Genomic DNA, 27,439 nt, shown 5'->3' with positions numbered 1-27,439 from the left:
GTACGTTCACGTGCTTGTGTTGTTCGTTTTTATAAAAGTATTGAGTTTTTATTTTGACTTTTGAAATTGCCACACATTTCCACTGCACAAGACCTCTTTTTTTGATTGTTTGGTTGTTTTTCTTTTTTTTATAAATCTGTTTAGATTTCCTCAAGGACCATATAGGATAATTGATTATATTGTCCTATTTTTCACTCTTCATGAAACCTTTGCATCACCTTTCTGGAATTTACCTGCAAAAAAAACCCCTCAAAATAGGAGTTTCCACTCCAATGAAGTACCAGTAATTGATTTTTGTAGATACAGTGATACCTCGGTGAACGAACGGTTTAGCTAACGAATTTTTCGCCTTAAAAACGTTAAATCGACCCACGGAAGGACGGCTCAAGTATTCAGCAGCTGAGCTCCTTGCTATCCGCTCAAAATGGACGAGCTCCCCGCCGATCCTCCACTTTGCTGACATCGCCCGTCCTCCTCCGCGGAAATACATCCACCGTGGGTCTCGTCGGAGATTCCCCCTCGATGACTCGAAGGACTTCACCTCCCTTCGGTCAAACCGCCGCCGGCGGCCTCGCAGGAATAACCGCCGATCCGAGGATCACAGCACGTTAGCCAGCCTTGCGAGGTTGGCTAATAACAACTGCGACACCACGATCGACTGCCCCACTGTCATCTTTGGCCTACGAAACATCCGCTCGCTTACTGGGAAGGGGGAACTAATCCAATACATCCTCAAAGACCGGAAGCTTGACTTTCTTTGCCTAAATGAAACGTGGCAAACTCCTGGTGACTTTTCGCAGCTAAATCACTCTACTCCTCCGGGATTTGTGTATATTCCCAAACCTCGCTATTCTAGCCGTGGAGGTGGCCTAGCTATTTTTTATCATGACTTATGGAAAGTCCTCCCAGTCTCGCTCCCTGAATGCATTGCATTCCAAATTTCTGGTCCAACTCCCACGATTCTAGCCACAATTTACCACCCCCCAAATCACACTGTGACTTTTTAAACGAATTTTCTACGTTTCTCACCCATCTCTCCTCTCTCTCTCTCTCACCGAATATAATTCTTCTGAGAGACTTCAACATACACATAGACAATCCAACTATTCCGCTAACAACTGACTTCACTTATTTCCTTGATAGTCTTGGCTTCAGCCAACTTGTGGACTTGTGGACATAAAAGGTCACACACTTTACCTGATTTGCTGATCTGGATTGACTCCCATCCAACTGCACAGCTGTGCAAAGATCTTGGCTCCTCTGTACCCCTCCCATCCCCCAACCTTCCTACCCGCTCTCATCTCTTATCTTCTTTTGAACTCTCATCCCTCTACACCTCTAGTCCTGGAGAGCCACCCTCCTGCATGTTTTCCAAGTCTTCTTGTTGCAACACACCTGATTTAAATGTGCAGGTTCAATGTAAGGCTTCTGCAGAGCTTGGTGATTATCTGGTCATTTGAATCAGGTGTATTGTAACAGGGAGACTTGGAAAACTTGCAGGAGGGTGGCCCTCCAGGACTAGGAGTGACCACCCTTGCTCTGCAATCTCGGACCTCATAACTAAATCCAAGAATACTTCGTGTCAATTAGATCCCCTCCCAACAGTTCTGGTCAAATCCTGCTTACCATCTCTCCTTCCATTCATTTCATCCATTATTCACTCCTCACTATCCTCAGGAATCCCTCCCTGTCCCCCTTAAAACGGCGGCTGTCACACCAATTCTTAACAAGCCTGGATCTGATCCTAATGACTTCAAAAACCTTTGCCCCATTTCTCACCTTCCTTTTATTTCAGAAATCCTAGAAAAAGTTGTGTACTCGCAGTTACACTCTCACCTCTCCCAGAATGATCTCTACGAACCATTCCAAAATAAATAAAATGACTTTATTATATAGTACAATTTATTTCTTTAATTACAATACCATTGCACATTTATTATACATAAAATATGGTATATTGTGTGTAGTTTTAAGGATTATTGAAAATTATGTTTTATGGGGACCTGGGAACGGATTATTGTCATTTTAGTGGTTTCCTATGGGAAATTAATGTTTGCAATAAACACTTCACCTTACATACACTTTCTGGGAACTAATTAAGTTCGTAAGCCAAGGTATCACTGTATACCGTATTTTCCGGTGTCTAAGGCATAAGCCAAAAGCCTTGATTTTCTTCCAAAGATGACAATGCACCTTTTATGCAGGTGCGCCTTATATGTGAAGAAATATTGAGCCACAATAGGTTTCGCAACTACTGTCTACAGCCACTGACTCCATTTCTCCCCGTAGAAGAAGTCGTGCGTAACCCCAGACTCCATTGTAGCGCCTTATAATGTGGTGCCTTATGTTTGGAAAACTTGTTTCATTCACTGAAGGTGAGCCTTATTGTCCGGTGTGCCTCTTATATAGAAAAAGTTTAAAAATACACCAATCATTGGGGGGGTGGAGGTTGCGCCTTATACTCCTGTGCGTCTTATACGCCGGAAAATATGGTATATGAACAGTTGTCTGCTGCACATTTTTGACATCAAGGTGCATAACAGCTTTCCCGAGTAGCTCTCAACTCTAGTGACTGATTGGATACGTTGGCATTGAAAATATCCTTTCTGAGTAACTGTTTACCTGTTGCCACTGATGTGGCACGTTTCACTTCAGGATTCACAGAAGAAGATAGTTGCTTTTAACATCAGTCTGATGTAGTTGATTGATGTGCAACGTTTGACATCAAGTCTCGTGTGGCAACCACTTTTCGCTTGATAAACACCCCCTCGAGCAATGAGCAGCCTCTCCACTTCTTTTTCGGTGGAGTTTTTTTCTTTCCTTTAACCGCGAGTCTTTGCTGCTCATTCCTGAATGCTAATGGCTTCCCTCTGCCGCCGCAGGCCATGAATAAGAAGATCGACATCATCAAAGGACTCTTTGTGGCATGCCGCTTCTCCGAAGCCCGCTACATCGTCAGGTAACGAGAAGAGCGTCGCCAGTTGACCTACACCGATTTGCCGCCTCCGATTGACCGGTTGCGATGAATTGACAGGTCACTAGCCGGGAAGCTACGAATCGGATTGGCCGAGCAGAGTGTTTTGTCGGCATTGAGTCAAGCTGTGTGCCTCACGACACCCCAGAAAGGTACGCTTGATTGGTTGTGGTGTAAAATACAGTGATACCCCAATTTACAAACGCTTTAGCTCACTAACTTTTCGCCTTACGAACATTAAATTCCCGAGAATATAATGAAACAAGCCACACAGGTGGCTGGCAGCCTAGACAGACACTCTGGTATCAAGAGGAAACTACATCGACCGTCACAAAGGTAAATAAAACGACTTTATTATACTGTACAGTTTATTTCTTTAATTACAATACAATAGCACATTTATTATAAATAAAATAAGGTATATTTTGTGTAGTTTTAAGGCTTATTTAGTAGAAAATTATGTTTTATGGGGACCAGGGAACGGATTATTCTCATTTTTAATGGATCTTATGGGAAATAAATGTTCGGCAGACGAAATTTTCGCCTTACACACACTTTCTGGGAACCAATTAAGTTCGGTGACGATGGAGAACAGTAATTGTGTCAGCCATCTTCACTCACAACTACTAACCAGTCAATGGCAGTGTATTGGATGATAATGTATGTGAAAACACTGATGCCCATCGACTGATCTGTGTATCTTTCACATCAAATTAGATGCATTTAGAACCCCCCTTTTTTCCCAATCCCTCTTCCTACTTTAGTTGACATAATTAGCCTTTTCCCCCTCTTCTTTGTCTTATGTAAGAATTATCAACGAGTGTAGTGTCAGGACGCCTTTTTGGAGAAGTCAATCATCCAGAGAGTTGTCCCCCTTATCGTTGGATGAAACACGAGTTCCATTTTCCTCTCGGCTGCTCCGCTCGATGTACTTTTTTTCTGGGGTGGTGGAATTGTGTTACCCGTGCGGCATTTAAATAATGTACCCTCCGAGGTCAGAAAGGGGCCATGGTTGATTTAAAGAGCACATATAAATATGATTTTATATCCTTTACCAGAGTCACTGAAGAATTTAAATACATCCCTTTCCTGCTTCGAAGTCCTCCAAACATTCAAGAATGTGATGATTTGGAATTAGCAACACATTTTAAATTATTTGTATTTTTTTTTACTCATTGCTGACGGGCTTTGTCTCTCACTCACACACACGCACACACAGGCACACACACACACAGCCAATTATTTGTTTTAAAGCCAAGTAAATTAGCATTCAGAACTCATTCTCCAGCGCTTTAATAAGACCCAATTAGACCCTGGGCTCAGTGGGTAGATTTGCATTGATCTGCAGCCCGCGACGGAAATGTTACGCTTAATATTTGATATTTATTTGTTTATTTTCCAGCTGAAGCGTTATCTAATCAGGCAGGTTAATGTGCAAACGCTATATCCCTGGCAAAATTCAATATGCGTTGGAATAGTCTGATTAAAGCCGGTGCTGTTTCACTTCTGTCCCACGTGGGGGTGCTAATTGACCTTTGACTCTGTTCGCTAACTTTTTCATGAAATAAGATAAAACAAGCATCATTAAAAAAACATCTATACATTGATGTGAAATGATTTTACACTCTGTGGTAACTGAGGAGTAAGATTGAAATTCATGGCTGATGCCCATTGGAAAAAAAATAACTTTAAAAAATTATATTCCACTCTCATGATTAATGCACAATTAGGGTGTCGAAACTCAGTGCATAGGAGAGAATGGTTTGTTTGTTTGTTAACAACTGTCCCCTATAGGGACTGATTCAAAGTGAAATATTGCATATTTCAATGAATTGTTACTCACCGGCGTCCAAAGACTTTTGTTCATTTCCCTGACATACCTGCCAATATAATCCCTATGTGGTGCTGCGAGGAAGCTCGTTAAATCACAAATAGTCCTCGCAATTCTTGTAAACAAAACCAGGGGGTGAACCATGAAAAGATCACTGATGCCACCCTGGTGCCTTATTACAATCTACCAACCATGTCGACGCACAACATGGACGCCAAGTGAAGAGTTCTGTTCCAGGTGCTTCACCTGCCGTGATGGACGCTGGGAAAGGGATGACCACTGAAAGCAGGCGTGCTTGGATTGAAGAGAAGAGTCTTATTTTGAAACAGACTTATTGGTAAGCATAACTGACTTGGCAGCCGGTTTAAAAAAAAAAAAAAATCAAAACATTTGTCTTGTAATGTAAAAAAAATTGTAGTTGATAAGTAAAACAACTTTTTATCCAAACGTTTTTCTATATACGTAGCAAAATATTGTCATGTTTATTACCCCTGTAATTGCCACCTGCCCCCTCTTTTTTATACAGTGAGATGCCCAACTATGACATTCTCATCCCTGTTCTTCTTAAAGAAGGCATCGACAAGCTGCCAGATCACTGCAAACTCACCCCAGGTAAATAACCAATCGAGAGGCTGCAAAGATGATGCAAATGTTTATTGATCTGTTTGCTGGAGGCCAACTGGTAATGATAAACAATTATTCCTGATTACACCACCCGATAAGGATCTGCTATGTAAAAGCTCCTGTAATCATCTGTAAGTGGTGTTTATTGATTTTACGGAAGCCATTTTGCGATGAAGCAGCCATCTTGGAGTCAGTTTGGAGCTTTTGAAAGACAAACTCTTCTTTTAACTCAGTCACTGCCACGCGTGTCCACTCCAGTGCAAGACAAAACAACAAATTTGGGAATGGCAGTGAATGAGTTAAAGGAAGTTTCACCGAACAGTGAATTAATTTCAATTTTAAAGCAGCGTCTATCATGAGTAGACCCACAAACACTGTTGTGGAACATCTGAACAAATGTTTTTGTAGAACCCTTGACCAAAAACACAGGGAATCGGCCATTTTGTTATAAAGCCATCATTTTGGACATTTCCAGTGGTTCTTGAAATACAAATTCCTCCTTCAGGGTACTTTCACTGTGCAACATTCCATGCCAAAGCAAAGTTTATCATAAATAGACCAACAAAAAAAGTGTAAGGAAAATAAGACACAGAATGTCTGGCATTTTATTTAGCTAATCTCCATGAGTCTTTCAAAGACGAATTCTCATTGAGTGACCATGAACCTTCTCTCTTCCTCCTGCACTCCTCTTCAACTGCACCTCCGTGCGGCAGGCGTACCCTTGAGGCCCATGCTGGCGCATCCCACTAAGGGAGTTGGGGAGGTGATGAAACGCTTCGATGAGGCGGCGTTCACCTGCGAGTACAAATACGATGGCGAGCGCGCGCAAGTGAGTTTCATTTGTGTGATTGTCAAGTGTTTTCCACGCGGGCGCGCTCGCACACACACACACACACACACGCACACACACACACACACACACACACACACACACACACACACACACACACACACACACACGCGCGCGCACACACACAGTGTGCACTGGAGTAGGGCGTTCTCTGCTGCGCACCTATTCTTTCAAGATAATAAACATTAGCGCAGCTGTACCCCCAGGCCTGCTGGCATAAAAAGCGCTGTGCTTCTAAACGAAGGATGATAAGAAGGAGGTTCTATTTTGGTGATAGAAAGAGGTGCGAGAGCGAGAGACATAATGAGAGAAAGAGAGAGACACAGGCAGAGAAAGGAAGACAGAGAGAGAGTGAGACAGAGAGAAAGACATGAGGGGAAGAAGCAAACGTGTAAGACACAACAAGAGGCATCTGCATAAAAAGATGCAGATTGTCATGCAAGCCCATCCAGTTTGGAGCGTTAATTCTGGACAGTCATGCCTGTAAAGAGCCTTTAATCTGGGCTCTATCCAAAACAAGAAGGCCTTTTGCAATTGTTTTGCGTCATGCCTAGCAGGGGAACTCCTGATACATTTGTTTCCCTCACTCTTGCACTTGCTCACTCACTCAACATACACACAGTCTGTGTGTATGTTTGAATAACAACAACAATAGCCACCCATCAAATCAGTCAAGTGAGTGAGTGTCTGCATATTTGGTGGGTTCATTCGTCAACGTCGGCGTTCATTGATCAGCGTGCAAGGAGGAAAGGACAGTAATTGAGACACAGTCGACATCTGCACCGTCGGTCAGTGTTGACGCGTAAGTCTGCAGGATTGATGCGTGCGCCATCAACTGATAATGTGTTTTAGCTTATACGGGTGATCTTTTTTTTCCCCGATCCTGTACAAATTGTCCTGTAGTAATCGCAGATCGGTACCTGTCCGTGGTGCATTCGGTACCGGCCACACAAAAAAATAAATTACTTCCATTACCTCAATTTTATGCATTTCGGATGTTTTATTTAGAAAGAATGACCGAATACGCTGTTACATGCATCTATAGCAGGGGTCGGGAACCTTTTTGACTAACAGAGCTATAAAAGTAAAATATTTAGAAATGTTTTTCAGTGAGAGTTACACACACGCGCGCACGCACACAGACTCGCGCGGACACACACATGCAAACACGCACGCACGCTCGGCCATTTTTCACTTTGCTTGTTAAAATGTCACTGACATTCGACTGTTTCATCGATGGTATTGTTTCATTGCAAATTACAATCAGAATCTTTTCTTCCCTCAAAGGCCAATCCTCTGGTGCATTCAACCTGAAGTGTACTCGTCGGGCTCATTTATAGGACAACCGACATCACTTTTTTGTTTCCTAACTGACATCAGAAAAACGTTTTATAGCATCTAAAATACCCAAAACACGCAGGCTGATATTTTTAGTCAAATGCAAAACACCAATAAAAATGACTTAAAGTGTCCAAAATCTGCAAAAAAAATTGAGCTGCGAATTGGGCATTTTCAGAAAGTCCCGCCCCCAGTTTGTGATGTCACGCCAAGACATCCTGCATTGCTCGAGAATCAAAACAATGGCTTCAGATTCGGAGAATATGCTTTCTTGTTATGCATCCAGTTATGAATACGCTCAGTAGAAGTCATTTGAAGCCATTTTACAAATTATGGACACAACTTGTCCGGAGACGTCGGTTGTCCTTTAATCGATTGCAAACATGTATGCTTTCCTCTTCAGAACTATTTGAATCATATTTATAACTGGATGAGTAACAAGAAAGCATCTTCTCCGAATCTGAAGCCATTGTTTTGATTCTCTAGCGAGGCAAGACGTCTTGGCGTGACATCACGAACAAGGGGGCGGGACCTTCTGAAACTGGCCACTTCCGGGTTCAATTTGAAGTAGTTTTTGGACACTTCAAGCTATTTTTATTGGTGTTTTGCATTTGACTAAAAATATCATCCAGCGTGTTTTGGGTATTTTAGATGGTATAAAACGTTTTATTGGTGTAAATGAGGAAAAAAAATTGGTGTCGGTTGTCCTTTAAAGGCTGGTCCGTGGAAACAAAACCGGTCCGTGGGGGAAAAAAGGTTGGGGACCGCTGCTGTCGTGCTAATCACACATTTCGCTTTTGTGCTTTTTGACCAATTCATAGGAACGTTTTTTTTTATTATTATTATTATTATTATTTTTTTTGAGTGGTTTTGTAATTTGTTTTCAATATAAAATACCTGTGTTAAATAAGTTATGTTAATTAAAACACAAACACACATATATTTATATTCTCTACAATACAATTCTAATAGCCATGAGTTATTCATGGACATATTCAGTTCAGCCATTTAATATGTAGTTATTTAAGTTGTTTTCACATACAATATTTATCTTGTGTATTTTTGCGTATTTTCATTTGTTTTGCATGATAAATAATTTACTCACAGTTTGGCCAGAGACCAAGTTTCAGCTCACGCTGGCAGAAGCGGTGTAATTGAACAAATGTCACATCCCAGTTGTATTGTTATCTCAAACGTTTCACTATCCCCTATTTGTATTCATCGGAGCGACCACCACTCGCAACGATGGCAGAGCACTCGTTTCTGTCTTTTGTGTTGACTTTTCATGTAGTGCAAACGCCAGCTCCTGATTATTTCTACTTGTACACCTCTTGAGCAGATCAACCATCACTTCAGATGCCAGCATGTGGCCAAACACAAACCGTCAAATCTCATAGCAATTAGGCTCCTCTCTCCGTTCAGGAGAGTGAGGAAATCTGGCAAATAAGCTGAAACGTCTTTTGGACGAGCCGAGTTTAAATGTCTGGAATGTTTGAGACACTTTCCATCCCTGCCAGCATCTGTTTCCTCTGCGACTTTGCCCGCTGTTGTCGTTTTGTTCCAGAATTAAACTGCAATTTCACCTCTCGTGCACAACCGTTTAGAGCGGAGCATAAGTCAGTCGCCATGTGAGTGACAATGTCTCTCAATGAAACATATGGGTGCCGATTTAGGAGACCTCTAATTAAATTTTGTCGCGTGTCACAAGAAACTGTTGGCTAAATTATTCACCTGTGCGTGGGAAGTTTAATTTATATCTGAATTTGATTGTGTACTTTTTGATATTGTCGCGTCGCCTTTCTGTAATGGGCAAGTTGTTTGCTCGTTCAAATTGTAATACGAATTCAAATGTGACAAAGGTCTGCACTGGATTGAATTTTGTTTTAAACAAACTAAAAAAAAACACGTGCTGACCACATTTAATTCAGGCGCTCCTCAATGGCCTTATTTATTATAATTTAACAAAGGCAGATTTTTCTAATGACCAGCCACTGCTACAGTTTAATTCTCTGACACCCACATCACTCACCAGGCTACCTTTTCAAGGGATGCACACACAAAAGGCATATTTTTTGGTGAATCATTTACTCATTCATCACCATTACTGAATGTGAAATTGGGAATTGAAAAGCATGATGTGGAGCACCATATCCGAATTTATGTTGTTCTGGTTTTCTTGTGGGGGGGTGCCGATAAATCCCTGGTCAGACCTCTGGCAATGTTTCTCCCTTCCACGAGGGGGTATTATTTACCTTTTTTGCATATTAGTGGGTTGTTCCATCTTCAGTTTTGTTAAAGCGCTATATAAATCGATATGTATGTTTTGTATTTTGTACAGCCGCCCCCATTTCAAGCTCAGATAACTCCGGGGCCATATAACTTGGAAATCTTTCTATTGAAAGTAGAGAGTCTAAGGTTTCTTTATGCTGTATTGAATATTTATGTAGTCCTAAAACTCAATATTCTGTGGGTCCTGCAATGTGAGTGAAAATGACAAAAACCCTGGCACTGAACTGGACACATTTTTGCACTTCATCTGGCAGTGAATAAATTAATACAATAATCCTTAGGACACCCCATTAAAAATGTCTGTCCAAACATCTTGCAGTTAATTTTAACATGAAAAATCGTACTGAACATGTTACGAAATATAATCTTAGATCTAGATTTTATGAATTTGTTTAATATACCAGAATACAAAATAAATATGGGAGGCGGATTGTGCTTTTTGAAGTGTGCGCTTTTATAGTGTCTCGTGATTTTAAGAATGAACCAGCCATTTATTGATAACGTGACTGCTTTATTTGGATAATGATCAAAGTAAAAAAAGTCAAAGTCAGCTTTATTGTCAAATCTGCTAATATGCATGACATACAGCACAGATGAAATTACTGTCCTCTCGGACCCAGCATGCAAGGCACTTATAATTGTTATAATTATAATTACAAACATAAACATGATTGAGATTATGTCAATTCGTGTTGAGCGCTATCCGTATTTTGACTGATGAAGTATTTTTGGAGGTTGTTTTGTCACGGTCTATCAATTATTTTAACCTTTGTAAAGGTCTGTGACTTTACATTCTTTAAAATGTCTGGATCTTGGCCATTTTATTGACATAGCCAAGAAAATGTTCCCTTGCATTTTTTTTGAGTCATCATGGGAACTTAATGCACATTTTCACTGCTGGTGTTTTGCTTTACTGTACAGATTCACATCCTGGAGAGCGGTGAGATTCGGATCTTCAGCCGCAACCAAGAGAACAACACCAGCAAGTACCCTGACGTCATCTCTCGTATTCCCAAGGTAAATAAAACCATGTCAAAATATTATCATAACGGCAGGTGGATGATTGCGCCCTTCACGTTAAACCCATTTGCTGTGTTGAAATATTCAGACAGGGATGGATTTTTTTTAACCCGCTCATTAAAAAAGGTCTTCCTCCACCTAAAGTTCCTCCCAGTCCAACTGTCAGCCTTTTCGCTGAGTCTATAGCTGCCATTTGGTGTTTGTCGCTTCTTTGGAGCTTACTGAGCCCTCCCTTCCCTGCCCTCCAGCTCCTGTCTCGTCAGGAACCCGCAATTAAATAGGAAATGAGGCTACATGGGTTTATTAGAACTGTTCTCATTCACGCTCGTTGGCACACGGCTGTTATTGAAATGTCACTCGTATATCTGCGGGCACGGGCTTTAATTGCGTTAGAATATTTAATTGAGTTACTCGCACGATTGCGTCGCTCAGTAGAGGTTGTTTGTTTGTTGTGTCGTGTCATTGGCCTCATTCAAAGCACGGCTAAGCTTTGCCAAGTGACGTGCGTGTCTGCCTCCTGTTGAGCTTGAAGGTAGGGTAGAAAAGGATTCCCGGTGTGTGCAGCTCAATTTTCTAAGCAAGTTTTTATGTTGTCAGCTTTGGCTCTTAGTCCAGTTCAACTATGACTGAGACATATGAAGTTCAAATAAATGTTTCCAATTAACTCATTCACGGCCAGACAATGTACAAAAATGTGTCTACTCCAGTGGTTTTTGTCATTTTCACTCAAATTGCAGGACCCACAAAATATTGAGTTTTAGTACTACATAAACATTCAATTCAGCGTAAGAAACCTGAGACTCTCTTTTTTCAATAGAAAAATAAGTTGTATGGGTCTGGAGTTATCTGAGATTGAAATACGTAAAAAAGTCTACGTCTGTGTAAGCTCTCAGTCGTACAGGAGTGGTCCATCGATGAGAAGGTTTCTTCAGCCGTCATCTGTACAAAAGTGAAGGTTTCGGACATTTCGCCTCCTATCCAAGAGACTTCGTCAGCGAACTAAAGTCTGACTGGTCGTATCGGCCCCATTTATATATCCCTAATGTCCAGACCTAGTGGCGCCGGACAAAAGAGGCGATTCTTATAAAACAACAAAATCCTTCATTAAACCGGTCGGGTGGTGTGAGGTTCAATTTGGATCGTTCATACAATAGCCTGCTCAGGCAAAACAGGTTAGGCAACTTTCGCAATGCTGATGAGGGTCGTTATGCTGATGAGGTGATACCGGGGGGAGTGGGGGTAATAGGCCAATCGTTAGTCAGGAATGTAGGAACAATCAGTGGGGCCACAGGGGGGGGTCCCGCGCCCCCCCCCCCCCCAACCTGAGAGTAGGGACCTATCATAGCTGTGTCCGGCGCCACTAGGTCTGGACATTAGGGATACATAAATGGGGCCGATACGACCAGTCAGACTTTAGTTCGCTGACGAAGTCTCTTGGATAGGAGGCGAAACGTCCGAAACCTTCACTTTTGTACAGATGACGGCTGAAGAAACCTTCTCATCGGTAAAAAAGTCTAGAAAAAAACTTTTTTAAACTACTTTTTACAGCATAAACTGGATAAACATGTCATAATAGAGCAGGTCATTTGTAAAATACTATAAAAACGAACTGCAATTTCTTTTATTTTCACCAAATTTAACATCACCATTAACATTAGAAAGAAAAAACGCTGCACGAGAATAACGTCCGATTTGCGGAAATCTCAACCAGACCACTTTTTTAAAATCTTGATTGACCAATACAAACACTCCTGCTCACAATGGAATGCTACACGAGTATAAGGTCCGATTTGTAGAACTCTCAGCCAAACACGGGTGAGAATTCAAATTTCGGTTGTATATCGGGGTCATAAAAAACTCAAAATCTCAGGTCGTAAACCGAATTGAATGAGAACCGAGACATTAGAAAATCCAGGTTTGACTGTATAAGGAGTGCAGGACTATAAGCACTTTCAATGAATGAAAAATGTTTTCCAAATATAATACAGTGGCTTAAGTGGCTTACGAACTTAATTGGTTCCCAGACAGAGTGTGTAAGGTGAAAAGTGTGTATCCCAAAAATTAATTTCCCATAGGAAACCATGAAAATGAGATTAATGCGTTCCCAGGTCCACATCAAACATAATTTTCTACTTTCTAATTTTATAAGCCTTAAAACTACACAAAATATACCTTATTTTATGTATAATAAATGTGCTATAGTATTATGGTTAAAGAAATAAACTGTACTGTACAATAAAGTCATTTTATTTACCTTTGTGATGGTTGTTAATGGCTTGATGGAATGGAGTGTCCGGTTTCCTGAGCATTAAACACTTGATGAGGAACATAGGCTTCTTTCACCATCTTGAAGAATGATCCCTTGTAGGTGCTAGCTCTGTGATAATTGTATCTAATTCTTCATCAATTGTATTCTGTTAATCTTGCTTGATAGCTTTTTGCATCAAGTGTACAGATTACTTGTGCGGTTTATTTGTGGAGCCTGATTGATGGGATATTTTAACTTCCAGTCTACACTCTGCTTTTGAATTTTCAAAGTTGAAACGAGTCTAAATTTCATTGTTTATTTTACTTTGTATTTTCTAACCTTTTTTATGTTTTTTCTTTTATTTTTCACTTTTGTTTTTTTGGTTTAAAACTGTCATCTCCCTTTCGTCCGTGTGTGTTTTCTCTCATCTCTCTCTGTCTGCCTGTCTCTTTAAAGTTTAACCCCCCCCCCCACTGCTGGGTTCTTGACCAATCACGTGGCTTTAACCAAAGACACCTTTTTGGAGGGGGGGAGAACGGCCTCACTCTCTCTCTGTCTGTAACCCCATCGTCCACTGCTGCATTCTTGACCAATCACGTGGCTTTAACCGAAGACTGGGGGCGGGGAATAGAGAAATAAATGCAGTCGGCTGCCATTTTGTTGTGACAAGAACGGGCTCGTTCGCGAACGACACATCACTCATTGTGGCAGCTCCGTGTGTATCCCGAAAAATAGTTCGTATGCCAAGGTAAAATTTTCATAAATGTAACGTTCGTAAACCGAAAAGTTCGTAAGCCAAGGGGTTCGTAAACCAAGGTCTCACTGTATGTAAATACATTAAAAATTAAAAACATACATTAAAAATACATTAAAAATCCAAATACAAAGCACACCACTTTATAAGGCGCTATACTAGAGGCTGTGGTTGCGCACTACTTCTTCTACATGGGGAAATGAAGTCGGTGGCTGCTGACAGTATTTGCAAGACCTGTTGTGGCTCAATATTATACTTCACATATAAGGCGCACCGGTGTACAAGGCGCAGGGTAATTTTTTGAAGCAAATCAAGACTTTTGGGTGCGCCTCATACACTGCAAAATATGGTATTCATTTATTTTTGCGTTTAGATGAGAACTGTTGAGGTAATTTGCCATACGAACATCTTCAAACATCTTTTTGCATCGTTTGTTCATGTTTTGGACTTCCTGATACGTCATCCTGCCTGCCTTTACATCACAGGTGTCAAAGTTAAGGCCCGGGGGCCAAATCCGGCCCGCCACATCATTTTTTTCGGCCCGCGAAAGCAAATCAAACTTGTTAAATTCCATGCTGATTGCTAAAATCTGACCCAAAATTTCATATGTTTGCATTTCAACCACAATAAAAGTCATTATTCTTGACTTCAGATTTGAAAACGAGTTATTCATTAATTTGCTGTGTGCTCTATATGTAATATTTGAAGGGATTTAAACATTCTAATGGGTTCCCCAAATTCATAACGGCCCTCGAGAGGAAACCATAACTCCAATGAGGCCCGCGGCAAAAAATGACTTTGACACCCCTGCTTTACATGATGTCACATCCCATTACGTCACATCCTATTGCGTCACACCCTGTCCGTCTTATAACTGCTCTCCCAGTTCGTCTTTCGCTCTCTTTACTTTCTGTCCCTCCTCGGCCGACCTCCCACAATGTCTCTGCTGTCTACAAGATTAAAATAACTTCTTCTTTAACAACTGGCTTCCTGCTGATTTCAACATCCCACTTCTAACACCCTGAGAAGCGATGAACCAGGAACGAACGATCACTTTTAACCCATCAAGAACAATCATAGAAAACCAGGTCATCCCACTAAATGATGCAGCACACTTAACCTCATAGATGATGTGTGGTGTAGTAAGGAACATGTAAGAGTGTCTCAAATATTCTTAACCGGCAGTCAAACATTTTTGGGTGGTTGATTTATGCAACTTGGTCAGCGCCCGACTGGGCAAAGTGCATATTGGCAGGCCTTATAGCCTTCTTTCATCCTCCAGACCTGCTCCGGTAGCTCATCTCTCTGTGGATTTTGTACTTTTTTTTTTTAATGAAACCACCTCCTCTCACCCATGTCATGCCTCTCATCATTCTTGGGGGTGGGAGAGGTCTTTGATACATTCTTGTCACCTTTTTCCTATTTTGGTCCTCGCCTCTGGTACCTTCACTCTCATTCCTTTTATTCAAATTTTTTTGACTGTCTTCTCACTTTTTTTGGGGGTGTTTCTGGGGCTGTCAGTGTTTTTTTTTTTTTGCCTTCACGCAGCTCCTTTTTTCACCCGCTACGCACCTCAACACGTTCACCACTGGATGTTTGGCCAGTTTATTTTTATCGCCGCACCTCCTCGCAAACCGGTGACACTTCACTTAACTCCGATGGTGTGGAATGCTTTGCGAGTGATTTACTGTTTTTGTCCCTTGCTAGGTTTGCGCGGGAGGGTGGGTGGTGTTGGTGGAATAGTTAGTCAATCATGTGAACACGCTTTGGAATTAGCATTGGGTTGTCACGGCGACGCGGCCGCACCATGAATGTCTGGAGTGAGGCGCCTTCCGGGGAGACTGCGCTTTGCATGTCAATGAGTACAAAGTGGCAATGTGTTAATACAGATGCATTAGCCGCTCGTTAGATTTAAAAAGTGGCTGATCACAAGTGGTTACGTCTAATGCGCCGTGATGAGAGGGGTGTCAAAAGTAATCGCCGGGCTGACGCCACCTTGAAAAATGTGCATATTTGAAGTCCCCTTTCAAGTGAGATATCATCGACCTCTGCATCTCTCCGGTCAAAATTCATGACTTAACCTACTCTGAACTCCCGTTTTAAAATGTTCCTTTAGCACATGGGTGTCCAAACGCAAAGGGCGTTGGTGTGTTAAAAATGGAGGTGATAGCAAACTTGGCGGACATTCTTTACATATAACAATAATTAATTTAAATACATTTCAGTGAGACACAGTGTTTCACATGTGTTCTTTTATTTTAATTTCTGCTAGCGTTTTGGTTCCTTATGAAACATCTCTCATCTCATCTCATTTTCCATACCGCTTATTCCTCATTAGGGTCCCGGGGGTTGCTGGAGCCTATCTCAGCTGTCTTCGGGCACGAGGCGGGGGACACTCAGAATTGGTTGCCAGCCAATCGCAGGGCACACAAAGACGTACAACAGTCACTCCCACACTCACACCTAGGGACAATTTGGAGTGGTCAATCTGCCTGCCATGCATGTTTTTGGAGTGTGGGAGGAAACCGGAGGACCCGGAGAAAGCCCACGCGGGTCCGGGGAGAACATGCAAGCTCCACACAGGGAGGCCGGACCGGGACGCGAACTGGCGACCTCTGCACTGTGATGCCGGTGTGCTAACCACTCGACTACCGGGCCGCCCCCCCTTATGAAACATGCATATCAAAATTGGACTGCTCATTTAGTCAGTTACCGTATTTTCCGGTGTATAAGGGGCACCCAAAAGCCTAGATTTTCTTCAAAGGATGACCTTGCGCCTTGTGCGAGGCGCACAAGGCGCAAGGTCATCCTTCATATGTGAAGTAATATTGAGCCACTGCAGATGTCGCAACTCCTCTCAGCAGCCACCGACTCCATTTCCCATTGTAGAAGTAGTGCGTAACTGCAACCTCCACTGTCGCACCTTTTATACAGTATGTATATTAAATGTTGTGTGCCTTATATTTGGAAAACTTTTCTATATATGTGTGTGTGTGTGTATGTATATATATATATATACAGTAAAGTCTCGTTATATCGATATTCTTGGGAGTCGGAAAAAATATCGATATAACCGGACTATCGATATATCCGATCCTGCGGCATGTAAATTTTCTCCTTGCGTTCATAGAAACAGTATCGTAATAAGCAGTACTATCGATATAACCGATATCGATATACCAAGACTTTACTATATATATATATATATATATATATACAGTGAGACCTCAGCTTACGAACTTAATTGGTTCCCAGACAGTGTGTAAGGTGAAAAGTGTGTATCCCCAAAAAAAATCCCCATAGGAAACCATTAAAATGAGAATAATACGTTCCCAGGTCTCCATAAAATCTAATTCTCAACTAAATAAGCCTTGAAACTACACACAACATACCTTATTCTATGTATAATAAATGTGCTATTGTATTGTAATGGAAGAAATACACTGCACTGTATAATAAAGTCACTTTATTTACATTTGTGATGGTCGTTGATGGCTCTTAATTGACACCTGTTGCTTTCTGACTTGTAAGATCTTACGAAACTGAGGCATCACATTATCATTCATCATGTTGATGATTCTCATAGCCTTTTCTGGATGGAACTGTTCAATAACAGCCTGCACATCAACTCCTGGATGGCCTGTTTCTGCTTGTCCTCTTGAAGGCAAATCAAATCCTCTGTGTTGAGGTCCTCATTATGGTCAGCAACAAGCTCCCCGATGTCATCTGCATCCACTTCGAGTCCCGTAAGTGCTAGCAGAGATTTTATTACAACAAAAGGCGCGAGTCCGATGATTCCACGGACGCGGAATAAAACGTGACGAAAGGAGGCGGGCGTGGCGATCCGTCCAGCACATTTGCGATCCCGGAAAGCACCAAACTTACGCCATCGCTGCTAACAATCACCTCGGCAAAGCAAACTCTTGAACTTCCCAGCACAAGACACAGCGAGGCGTCGTAATCATGTCACTAGTGAGGTGACAGTGACTCGTTGAAATGTCCCAGTGTTGTTGATGAGCGGCTCCACACGCACACCACGCACATTCGCGATCCCGGAAAGCACCAAACTTGCAAAGCGGCAAAGCGAACTGTTGGACTTGCCAGCACAAGCGTCGTAATCATGTCACTGGTGAGGTGACAGCGGCTCGTTGAAATGAAAAAAAAAAAATATATATATATATATATATATATATATATATATATATATATATATATATATATATATATATATATATATATATATATATATATATATATATATATATATATATGGCCAGCCGAAAAAGACACTTCAGTTTCATTTCAGATATCTTTATTGCTTGCAACAATCACCGTTTTTCATATATTTGAACATGCTGGCATTCGTGGTTTCGTGTGAATAGAACAACATGAGGATTTTGCATTGGTTGCATCTTTGAACGGAAATAGTCATTAAAAAGTGTAAAAACGTTTTTTATTTTATGCACAAGTTTATTTTTCACTTCACTACTGTACAAAAAGCATGCTAGATACGCAATCCATGAACGCAATGATAAAATTACATGCCATATCAAAGATCCCCGATTTACGTGTTGCCCCCCCCCCCCCCCTTTTAATGCAGTTCGGCGCAGGACGGATATAGCGATAGTCCGGTTATATCGACATTTTTTTCAGACTCCCGAGAATATCGATATAATGAGACTTTACTGTATATACAGTAAAGTCTCGTTATATCGATATTCAAGGGAGTCGGAAAAAATATCGATATAACCGGGACTATCGATATATCCGACCCTGTTTGCATGTAATTTTCTCCGTGCGTGCATAGAAATAGTATCGATATAACCGGGACTATCGATATATCCGATATCGATATAACGAGACTTTACTGTATATATATTTCTCTCTCTCTCTCTCTCTCTCTCTCTCTCTCTCTCTCTCTCTCTCTATATATATATATATATATATATATATATATATATATATATATATATATATATATATATATATATATATGGAGAACCTTTTTCATTCATTGAATGTGTGTCCTATAGTCCGATGCGCCTTATGCCCTATACTCCGGTGCGCCTTATACACCGGAAAATACGGTACTTACATAATAATTTGCTGTTCCAAATTGAACCTCTAGATGGAAGCACTTAGCACATGAAGGTAACAGCGCTGCTGCCTAATGTATTAATTCTACATACGTGCCAGACATTATTCATTTTATGACGCAGGCTACAGGCTGTATGAAAATTGACCACGGGCCGCATTTGGCCCCCGACACACCTGCTTTAGTGTCTATTCTCCAAATATTCTTCACTGAATGCTTGCTTCAAGCTATTTATTTTCATTACTGGTCGAAGTTGACTGTAAAACTGGGTAGCTTGAGGCAATGACCTTTATCAGAATCGGACATATATTTTTCAAACATTGGATATTTAAGCACCCAAAATGTTCAATTAAAACATATTTTGGTCATTTATACCAAGAAAAGTCTGCTAGTTGAATGCTAGCATATAATGTGAATCTCTGGAGACGGCTTAGCGATTATTACCATGATGTGGTAACTCCATCCTGATCGCAAATGTGTCTCATCAACCAACTACCGCAACCAGATGTCAGCGTTGAATGAATTTAACTTTGATTGCTGCCCCTTATTGACAAAAAAGAAGTCAGTTTTACCACACAGACCATCCAAGGATGATCGCATTGATTGTTGAGGAAAATCCGGATTTTGCTGAGTTTGATCAAAAATTAAAAAAATTAAAAATTCCAGGCCTTATACACACACACAGACAAGGGTTTGCCATCCGAAATATTGAACAGCTTTAATAATTAGTTTCCAGCCCTTTTATAATGTTGTTGTCGTGAGTATGCCTGCAACCAATGAAGATCGCAAACCAGCAAAGCCGTCTTGTTCAACTTCAGTTCATTTGATCCAACTTCTTCCTTAAAATTGTCTGGCATTTTAATTACTGGACAGATTTGGATTAAAAGTCCAAAATCGAATTCATTAGAGGCTTTGTAATAAATCACATATTCAAAACATTGACGACATTGAAGTCTTTATAAAATCCATTCAAGGCCTGAAGGTGGCGGCAGCACGCTTTCAACCTGTTCATACTGTGTTCGTGTGTGTGTGCGCGCCGCACGTGTGCGTGTATTCTCTGAATTCTGTTGTCTAAATCGAACATACGTGTATGCGTTTGCACACAATGTGTATACACTTATGTACTGTACATTGTGTGTTTTGTTTGTGTGTTTCGAATGTTATTCAATTTAATGCATTTAAATCTGCCCTTTGGCTCAACCCCCTCCCTCCAAAAATCAATGTGGCCAGAGTGGTGCCTCTGTTTCATATGGATCTTGACTCGTATGTTAGCTTTTCGCCTTAGCCACACATACAGTGTACAGTACTTTTTGCTTAATTTTTGGTGTTCCCTGGCAGGTCAAGAAAGACTCTGTGGTCTCCTGCGTGCTGGATGCTGAGGCGGTGGCATGGGATCCCGAGAAGAAACAGATCCAGCCGTTCCAGGTCCTCACTACACGCAAGAGAAAGGTACGAATAAGCGGAGAGTCGTTCAACGCGTCTTGAAAACTAGTTACGTCTTTAAAACTAATTCTGACTGTGTAAGCATTTGAATATGTCACAGATCATGGCTGATTCAACAATTGTTTATTGTAATGGAGGGTTTGGTAACAAGAAAATATCACTTGTGTGTTACATATGACAAGTTGAAATGTTGGTCCAGATTTTAGCAATCAAGGCATACATTGACATGTTTTATTTTTTATTTGTTTTATTTGTTTTATTGACATGTTTTATTTGCTTTTTTTATTTGTCCCCCACAAAATGTTGTGGGGGACCAGATCTGGCCCCTGAGCCTTGAGTTTGACACCCATGCGTTAAAATGTTGACGCCCGAAGCAACTTGACATGAGACGCCAAGCGGATGAGCACAAACTGACATAGCATGACACAGACAAAGTTGCACAAAAAAATGAATCATTATCATAAAAGAATAGAAATAATGACCTCACACACACACACAACTGGATCATTTGAAAAGCGGTGTGGTGTTCGAGTCGAGCAAGTGGTGGTGAGAAGGTGTCTGAGGACGGTGTGATGGAGTGAGATGATCCAGTAGGAGGAGAAGATTAATCGGGATGCGTCAAAGGGATGGAAGGGAAAGGGGGGTGAAGATGAGATGGTGCAGGGAGAGGCTTTGTGTGATTGCAAACGCCAGCCTGGGTTTTTTCCCCCACTTTTGATCAGAATAATGGCGCTCAAACAGCACACAAATCACATGACTGCAAACGAAGGACGCGCCCTCTGTCGTTTAGCTCCTTTGGTTCCCCGACTCTGACATGGGCACAGATGAAGAAAAGGGCAAGATGAACGAGGAGCTGGCGCTAATGGAAGAACGTCAAGATGAACGTAGTCGTAGTGCTTTTATTCTCAGGGACGCCTCAATCATTTCAGTAGACTCACCGTGAGTTGTAATAACACTCTGATGCATGAATGCAGTCACATCCTTCACGTACAGTTGGCGCTGTTGCCGTTGGCAGCAAAGCAAGACAGAGAATGGTGTAAATAGCAAACAACGGTGTTGTGTGCATTCCTTACCTGGGAGTGCATCTCTTTTTGGAAGATGTTCTGCATGGGCCTTTGTCATATATCACAGTTCCGACAGTCACTGAAAACCATTAAAAGTAATATCTCGATATATTTTGTAAGAAATAAGGTTTAAAATGCCCTTAAAAATAGCTTTGAATACAATGTCTATAAGCATCAGTGAAATGAAAACTGCTGGTTAGCAGTTAGCGCCGAGCTAGCACTGAGTGTCTAGCTGGCGGTTAGTGCCGAGCTAGCGGTTAGCGCCGAGTTAGGGGTTAGCGCTGAGCTTGCAGTTAGTGCCGAGCGAGATTGCTACAGCTCTCAAACGAGCCCGTATGGGCACTCCCAGAGCCATTTGAGTGAAGCCAAGTCACTTGCTTTTTTGACTTTGTGCGCGCACACACACACACACACACACACACACACACACACGTGCGCGCGCACACACACACACACACACACACACACGTGCGCGCACACACACACACACACACACACACACACACACACACACACACACACACACACACACACACACGCACTGTGATTAACATGCTTACAGACTGTAAAAGGATGAGCGCAAACCACTGTCATCTGGGAACAAATAGGGAGGAGTAGCTTCATGTTCCATTTAATTTGCTCGTAGTTTCAATAGAAAAATGTACCGTTGTACAACATGAAAGGCCAATGCATCATTATCTTAACACAGATCTGACTCAATGTTTCACTCTCCTGATAAGGGGATATCTTTTTAACTTAAAATAACTATCGGTACAAAATGGCAGGATGAAATGACAGTATCATTGAACTAAAATAACTTAGTCATGCTTTTATTCGGTAAACAAATGTATGCATCTATATGTATTTTATTTTATTTATTGCATTCTATTTGTGATTGTATTTTATTTATTATAGTACTTATGCATGTCTGTGACTGTAAAGTGTCCTTGAGAGCTTTGAAAGGTGCTTAAAACATAATGTATTATTGTTATTATTATTATTATTATTATTATTATTATTATTATTATTATTATGTTAAGTATCAAGCGTATGGAAAACATGATAAAACACTATATTTTATTGTATGTTTAAAACAGATGCATCAACAGTTAACCTTGGAAATCTCATCCATATTTCACCAGCTGCAGAGGCTGGTGAAAAAAATGATCATCATGTCCATCCCTGGTTGCCCATTGACGGCCACATCTTCCAAGCTCAAGAAAAAAAATCCTGTGGACAGGCGTGTGCCATTTTTACCTTTGCCATCGTGTGAAGTCGAAACCTTGTTCATGTGTGCGCTTTTTACTGAGCGGGGGTGCAAAAACAATACATCACCAATTTCGGTAAAATTATTCGCTGTTTTTAATGAGGGGAAAAGACAGTCGCTTTGTATCAGACACTGGGCTCTTTTTAGCACATCTGACGTGATGATCAGTTTGTCATCTGTCCGTGTGAAAGTTTTAATTATTGTATGCTGATGGGTTAAAAGTGATCATTCGTAAGATGTTTAAAGATGTTCGTATAGCAAATTACCCCAAAATATGCGAGGCTGCAAAACGGTTACGTGACGAGAACAAATTAAAAATGAATGGTAGATATTCTTTTGGAGTATTTTTAGGACGGACGATTTGGGTTGTGAATAAGACGAGTGTCGCAATGTATTTGCATGACTTTTTCTTTCGGGAAACAGCATTAATCATGCGATTGTGTCTGTGCCTGTCTGCGTCTGTTCCTGCAGGATGTGGATGCAGCCGACATCAAAGTCCAAGTGTGTGTGTATGCCTTTGATCTTCTCTACCTCAATGGAGAGGTAATCATTACACTACGGCTTGAGGTTGGGACATTTACATGGTTCATGTCGGTGCCGGGTTTTTATATATACAGGTAACATCCGATTTACGACCGGCGCGAGTTACGACCACCCGTACTTACAACGGCCAGACCTTTTTTTTTTTTATTTAAATTCTACGGCTGCCACCACGATAGCCAGCAACACGACAGAGACAGAGGTCCGTGCAGGATGATTTATTAAGAGACAACACAAAGCCCTGGTCCCAAAAAGAGGACCAGGGGAATAATCAAAAATAAAGAATACCAAAAACAATGAGTGGGGACAGGGGGGCAATGGGAAACCCGACCCGCAAAGCAACTCGCACACAATGGTGCAGAAAAGGTACAATCCTGAAAGGATTACGGGATGTGTGTGTGGGGGTGAGGGGGGGCGGGGCTCGCACCGAACACCGATGATATAGATAGTCCAGGGTAATACAAAGTACAAATACAAGTTGACAGCGTCCCGTTTTAGCATCCTGATGAAGGAATTGACGGCATTGGAAGCGGGGAGGCGTGGCCCCGGCCCCAGCTTTCAATCCGAACGTGACAGTATCAAACAAGTAGGATGATTATTTGCCAGAGCAGCATTGCACAACGTGAGGATACAAAATAACTGTTTCTTAACAAATGCGTAGGACAATTTGTTTAGTGCAGTGTAGCAGTTGTATTAGGTAGTTCTAGTCAGGAGCAAGTTCTGTAATCGTGGCATACAAACGTAAGAGAGTCGTTATGAGAAGAAAGAGTGAAGTGTACTAAACTGAGCGAAGAAGGATATAAAGTGATACGAATTCAAGAAATTCTCGGAGTATGCAAAACTCAATTGTACGACACGATAAAAACTAAGAAAATATCACGGAACAGTAAAACGCGGGTGAGTTGATTGCGACACGTAAGTTACTGGTGCCTCGAAAGACAAAATATCCGGAAATGAATGACATCGTGATGATGCCGACGACGACCCGCCTGGTGACATTAAGCCACCGTCCAGCAAAGAAGCTATGGGAATGATTTCAAAACTATTCCTGTATGCACAAGAGTCACCCGATGTTACTGATCAGCGGGACAGTTACTTGGAACGGGCAACAAAGCTTTACAACAACCAAGCAAACACCTTGATTAACAACAAATTAAGCAACAAAACAATCAAAAATTGACTCCTATTTCACAACGAAGTAATCTTCTTTCATATTGTGTTCGATTTTTTTTCAAGATGTACTGTATTGTTATGTTTATGCACAATATATTTTGCTATCTTATAATTTTTTTGTTATATATGTTGACAACATTATATATTTATATGTTTATGCAGCACATGCATAACACCAGACATTTATTTACACATTCATGCAATACACGACTATCATGAATTCCCACATAAGGAAATTATGTTATAAGGAAAATTTTGGTACCGCAAATGCGATTCCTTATGAAAGAATATTTACTGTATATGTATAGATGTATATGTGTGTGTTTGTGTGTGTGTTTGTGTGTGTGTGTGTGTGTGTGTGCATCTGTGTTTGTGTATATGTGCATGTGTATGTATGCAGATTCCCAAAACCTCTGAAAAAAAATCAGCAGACGTGTGTCTCCCCTCACCACCCCGCCCCCCTACAAGTACACCGAAACAAATTAGCTAATTAAAACAGTGAGGGCTAATTTGTGCCTTTGCGTGTCCCAACACAGCGACAATTTTTCTGACGCTACATTATTTACTCAGCGTTATTTAGCCGCTGCCACCGTTTTGTTTGCATCCAGCACACTGCAGTGGCTCCTCGATAAAACTGATGCTATTGAGTCTACTTACTCCACTTGCTTAATGCGTTTCTGGCCCTTTACAACCGGAGATAACGTGGGGGGGACTGCCTTTCCTCTAGTCATGGTTGCCTCTAGATCCTCTTTACACAACGTTTTTCAAGAGAAACTAGCCAGTCGGTTCTCTCCTCGTACATCTGGGATGTCTCACCCTGCAATGTGGGTCATTGGAGTCTATACCCTTCTCTCAAGACGGAAATGTGTGCGTGCTCGCATGGTTCGTATGTGTGCGTGCGTGACTAACTGCAACCAAGCTTGACTGCATATGTCAGTGCAGGGCTGCAAGCAAAGTGGAAACGATACACTTTCATTTTTTAAAGATAAACAACATTAAATGTGTGTGTATGTGTGATGTGTGTGTAGTCCCTTGTGCGACAGCCACTGTGTCAGCGTCGGGAGCTCCTGCGGGAGTCCTTTGTCGAAGCGGAAGGAGAGTTTGTTTTTGCCCGATTCATCGACTCGGACAACACGGAGACCATCGCAGAGTTCCTGGAGCAGTCTGTCCGAGGTTTGCATTTGTTTGTGTGTTAGTTTGTGTGATGCCTCACACACCTGGATAAATTTGTGTATGTGTGTGCGCAGACTCGTGCGAAGGCTTGATGGTGAAGACTTTGGAGAAGGATGCCACCTATGAAATCGCCAAACGCTCCCATAACTGGCTCAAGGTGAGCATGCATTCCCTTCATGTGCCTTAACAAACCTGAATTTGACGGCTTTTAAAAGGGAACCATAAAAGACATCTAGTGATTGTGGTCAGGATTCCAGCATTGCTTCTTTATTTTATAAATTAGCCAGATCTCACAAAATTCAGTTGCCATATCTGCTATGAAAAGGATGACAAAACCCTGAAGTAGTGTGGATGTAACCTCGCTGAAGTTCCGGCATGTTGTTCCCAAAATCCTCTTGTCTGTTATTTTCAGTGGTCTATGACTTGGTGAAATGAAACAATCATGACCAACTTCTATATTTGTCCTCTTGCTAACGGTACTTCGCAAAGCTTTTTTCGATTTCACCAATGGAAAATGGGGAAAAACAACATCAAGTCAACCACTTTGCTTTGAAAACTGCCATTTTCACTTCCAGCGCCGTTATATCCATGTAATGTTTCTGGAGTAATACGATGTCGATTGTTAAATTTGATCAATAATTTGTAATAGACCGACAGCTGACGATAAATTCTAGTTCTTAGATTTTCTATAATAAATAGAAGCAAAAATGAGCAGTGTCAGCCATTTTGCTTTGAAATGGCAATATGCCTCATTTCGATTTTGTTTTCTTTATTATTATTACAGTAAAGTCTCGTTATATCGATATCGGATATAACGATAGTCCCGGTTATATCGATACTATTTCTATGCACGCACGGAGAAAATTACATGCAAACAGGGTCGGATATATCGATAGTCCCGGTTATATCGATATTTTTCGGACTCCCGAGAATATCGATATAACGAGACTTTACTGTATTATTATTATTATTATTATTATTTTATTTTCATTCTGGCTGTGTTGTGAACCATGTTTGCAAAATTTTAACCGAGTATGATTGCCGAGAGTAATATTTCAAGCTTTTGAGATTTAACAATAAATGTTAGTCTAAACAAGCATTATTTCGGCCATTTTCCTCCAAAATTGACAATTCTTTTATGACACTTTTAACTTCTCCTAATACAACCGCTTTTTAATTCCACTTGTCCGTTCCTCTTGTGAAGCAACATGTGGCGCAAACGTGATCCAATTATTTATAAACTGCCAATGAACGGGTCAATTTTTCTGCATGAATCCCCACTCCGCAGTTGAAGAAGGACTACCTGGAGGGCATGGGGGACACGGTGGACCTGTGCGTTATCGGCGCCTACCTTGGTAAAGGCAAGAGGACGGGGACATACGGTGGCTTCCTGCTAGCCTGCTACGATGAAGATAACGAGGAGTTCCAGTCGATCTGCAAGGTGTGGCACGAGCACTACTACTTTTAACATCTGTGCTAACATGTTACTATGGTGGTATATCAACTCAAGGCTAAACCATTAGAGGTTACGCGAGAAAAGCTTTATTCCCCCTTCCATTTTGTGTTGCTTAGCAAACCAGTTAGGCCCGAATTAACGGTACACGCCACATTGCCTTTTATCCTTGCTTCGAGACTCAGCCACATCAAACCTTGGATTTCTTCTGTCGTCGAGAGGCAGCAAGCTATCAAGGCCTAATGAAACATTAAGAAAATAGGATCTATTCTTCCGTTTCTTCATCTTTAATTTATTTTGGTG

The 27,439-nt window shown here is 41.3% G+C and overlaps 1 protein-coding gene across 2 annotated transcripts in view; it reads left to right on the top strand.

Moving 5' to 3' along the window:
* lig1 (ligase I, DNA, ATP-dependent) overlaps positions 1-27,439 on the top strand; it is a 59,419-nt gene that overhangs the window by 20,437 nt on the left and 11,543 nt on the right. For both annotated transcript variants that reach the window (XM_089008898.1, XM_089008897.1), the window contains exons 12-22: positions 2,883-2,959; positions 3,035-3,126; positions 5,043-5,142; positions 5,332-5,417; positions 6,143-6,258; positions 10,828-10,923; positions 20,362-20,472; positions 23,269-23,340; positions 25,539-25,683; positions 25,758-25,840; positions 26,972-27,124. In XM_089008898.1, the coding sequence (XP_088865024.1) occupies positions 2,883-2,959; positions 3,035-3,126; positions 5,043-5,142; positions 5,332-5,417; positions 6,143-6,258; positions 10,828-10,923; positions 20,362-20,472; positions 23,269-23,340; positions 25,539-25,683; positions 25,758-25,840; positions 26,972-27,124 (1,131 nt within the window). The remainder of the gene's footprint in view (positions 1-2,882; positions 2,960-3,034; positions 3,127-5,042; positions 5,143-5,331; positions 5,418-6,142; positions 6,259-10,827; positions 10,924-20,361; positions 20,473-23,268; positions 23,341-25,538; positions 25,684-25,757; positions 25,841-26,971; positions 27,125-27,439) is intronic.

The sequence above is a fragment of the Hippocampus bargibanti genome, linkage group LG11, assembly GCF_051943395.1.
Source record: "Hippocampus bargibanti isolate YZ-2025 linkage group LG11, ASM5194339v1, whole genome shotgun sequence".
Lineage (NCBI taxonomy): Eukaryota > Metazoa > Chordata > Actinopteri > Syngnathiformes > Syngnathidae > Hippocampus > Hippocampus bargibanti.
Note: the sequence above shows the minus strand (reverse complement) of the source record. Positions and strands in the feature narration are given on the sequence as shown.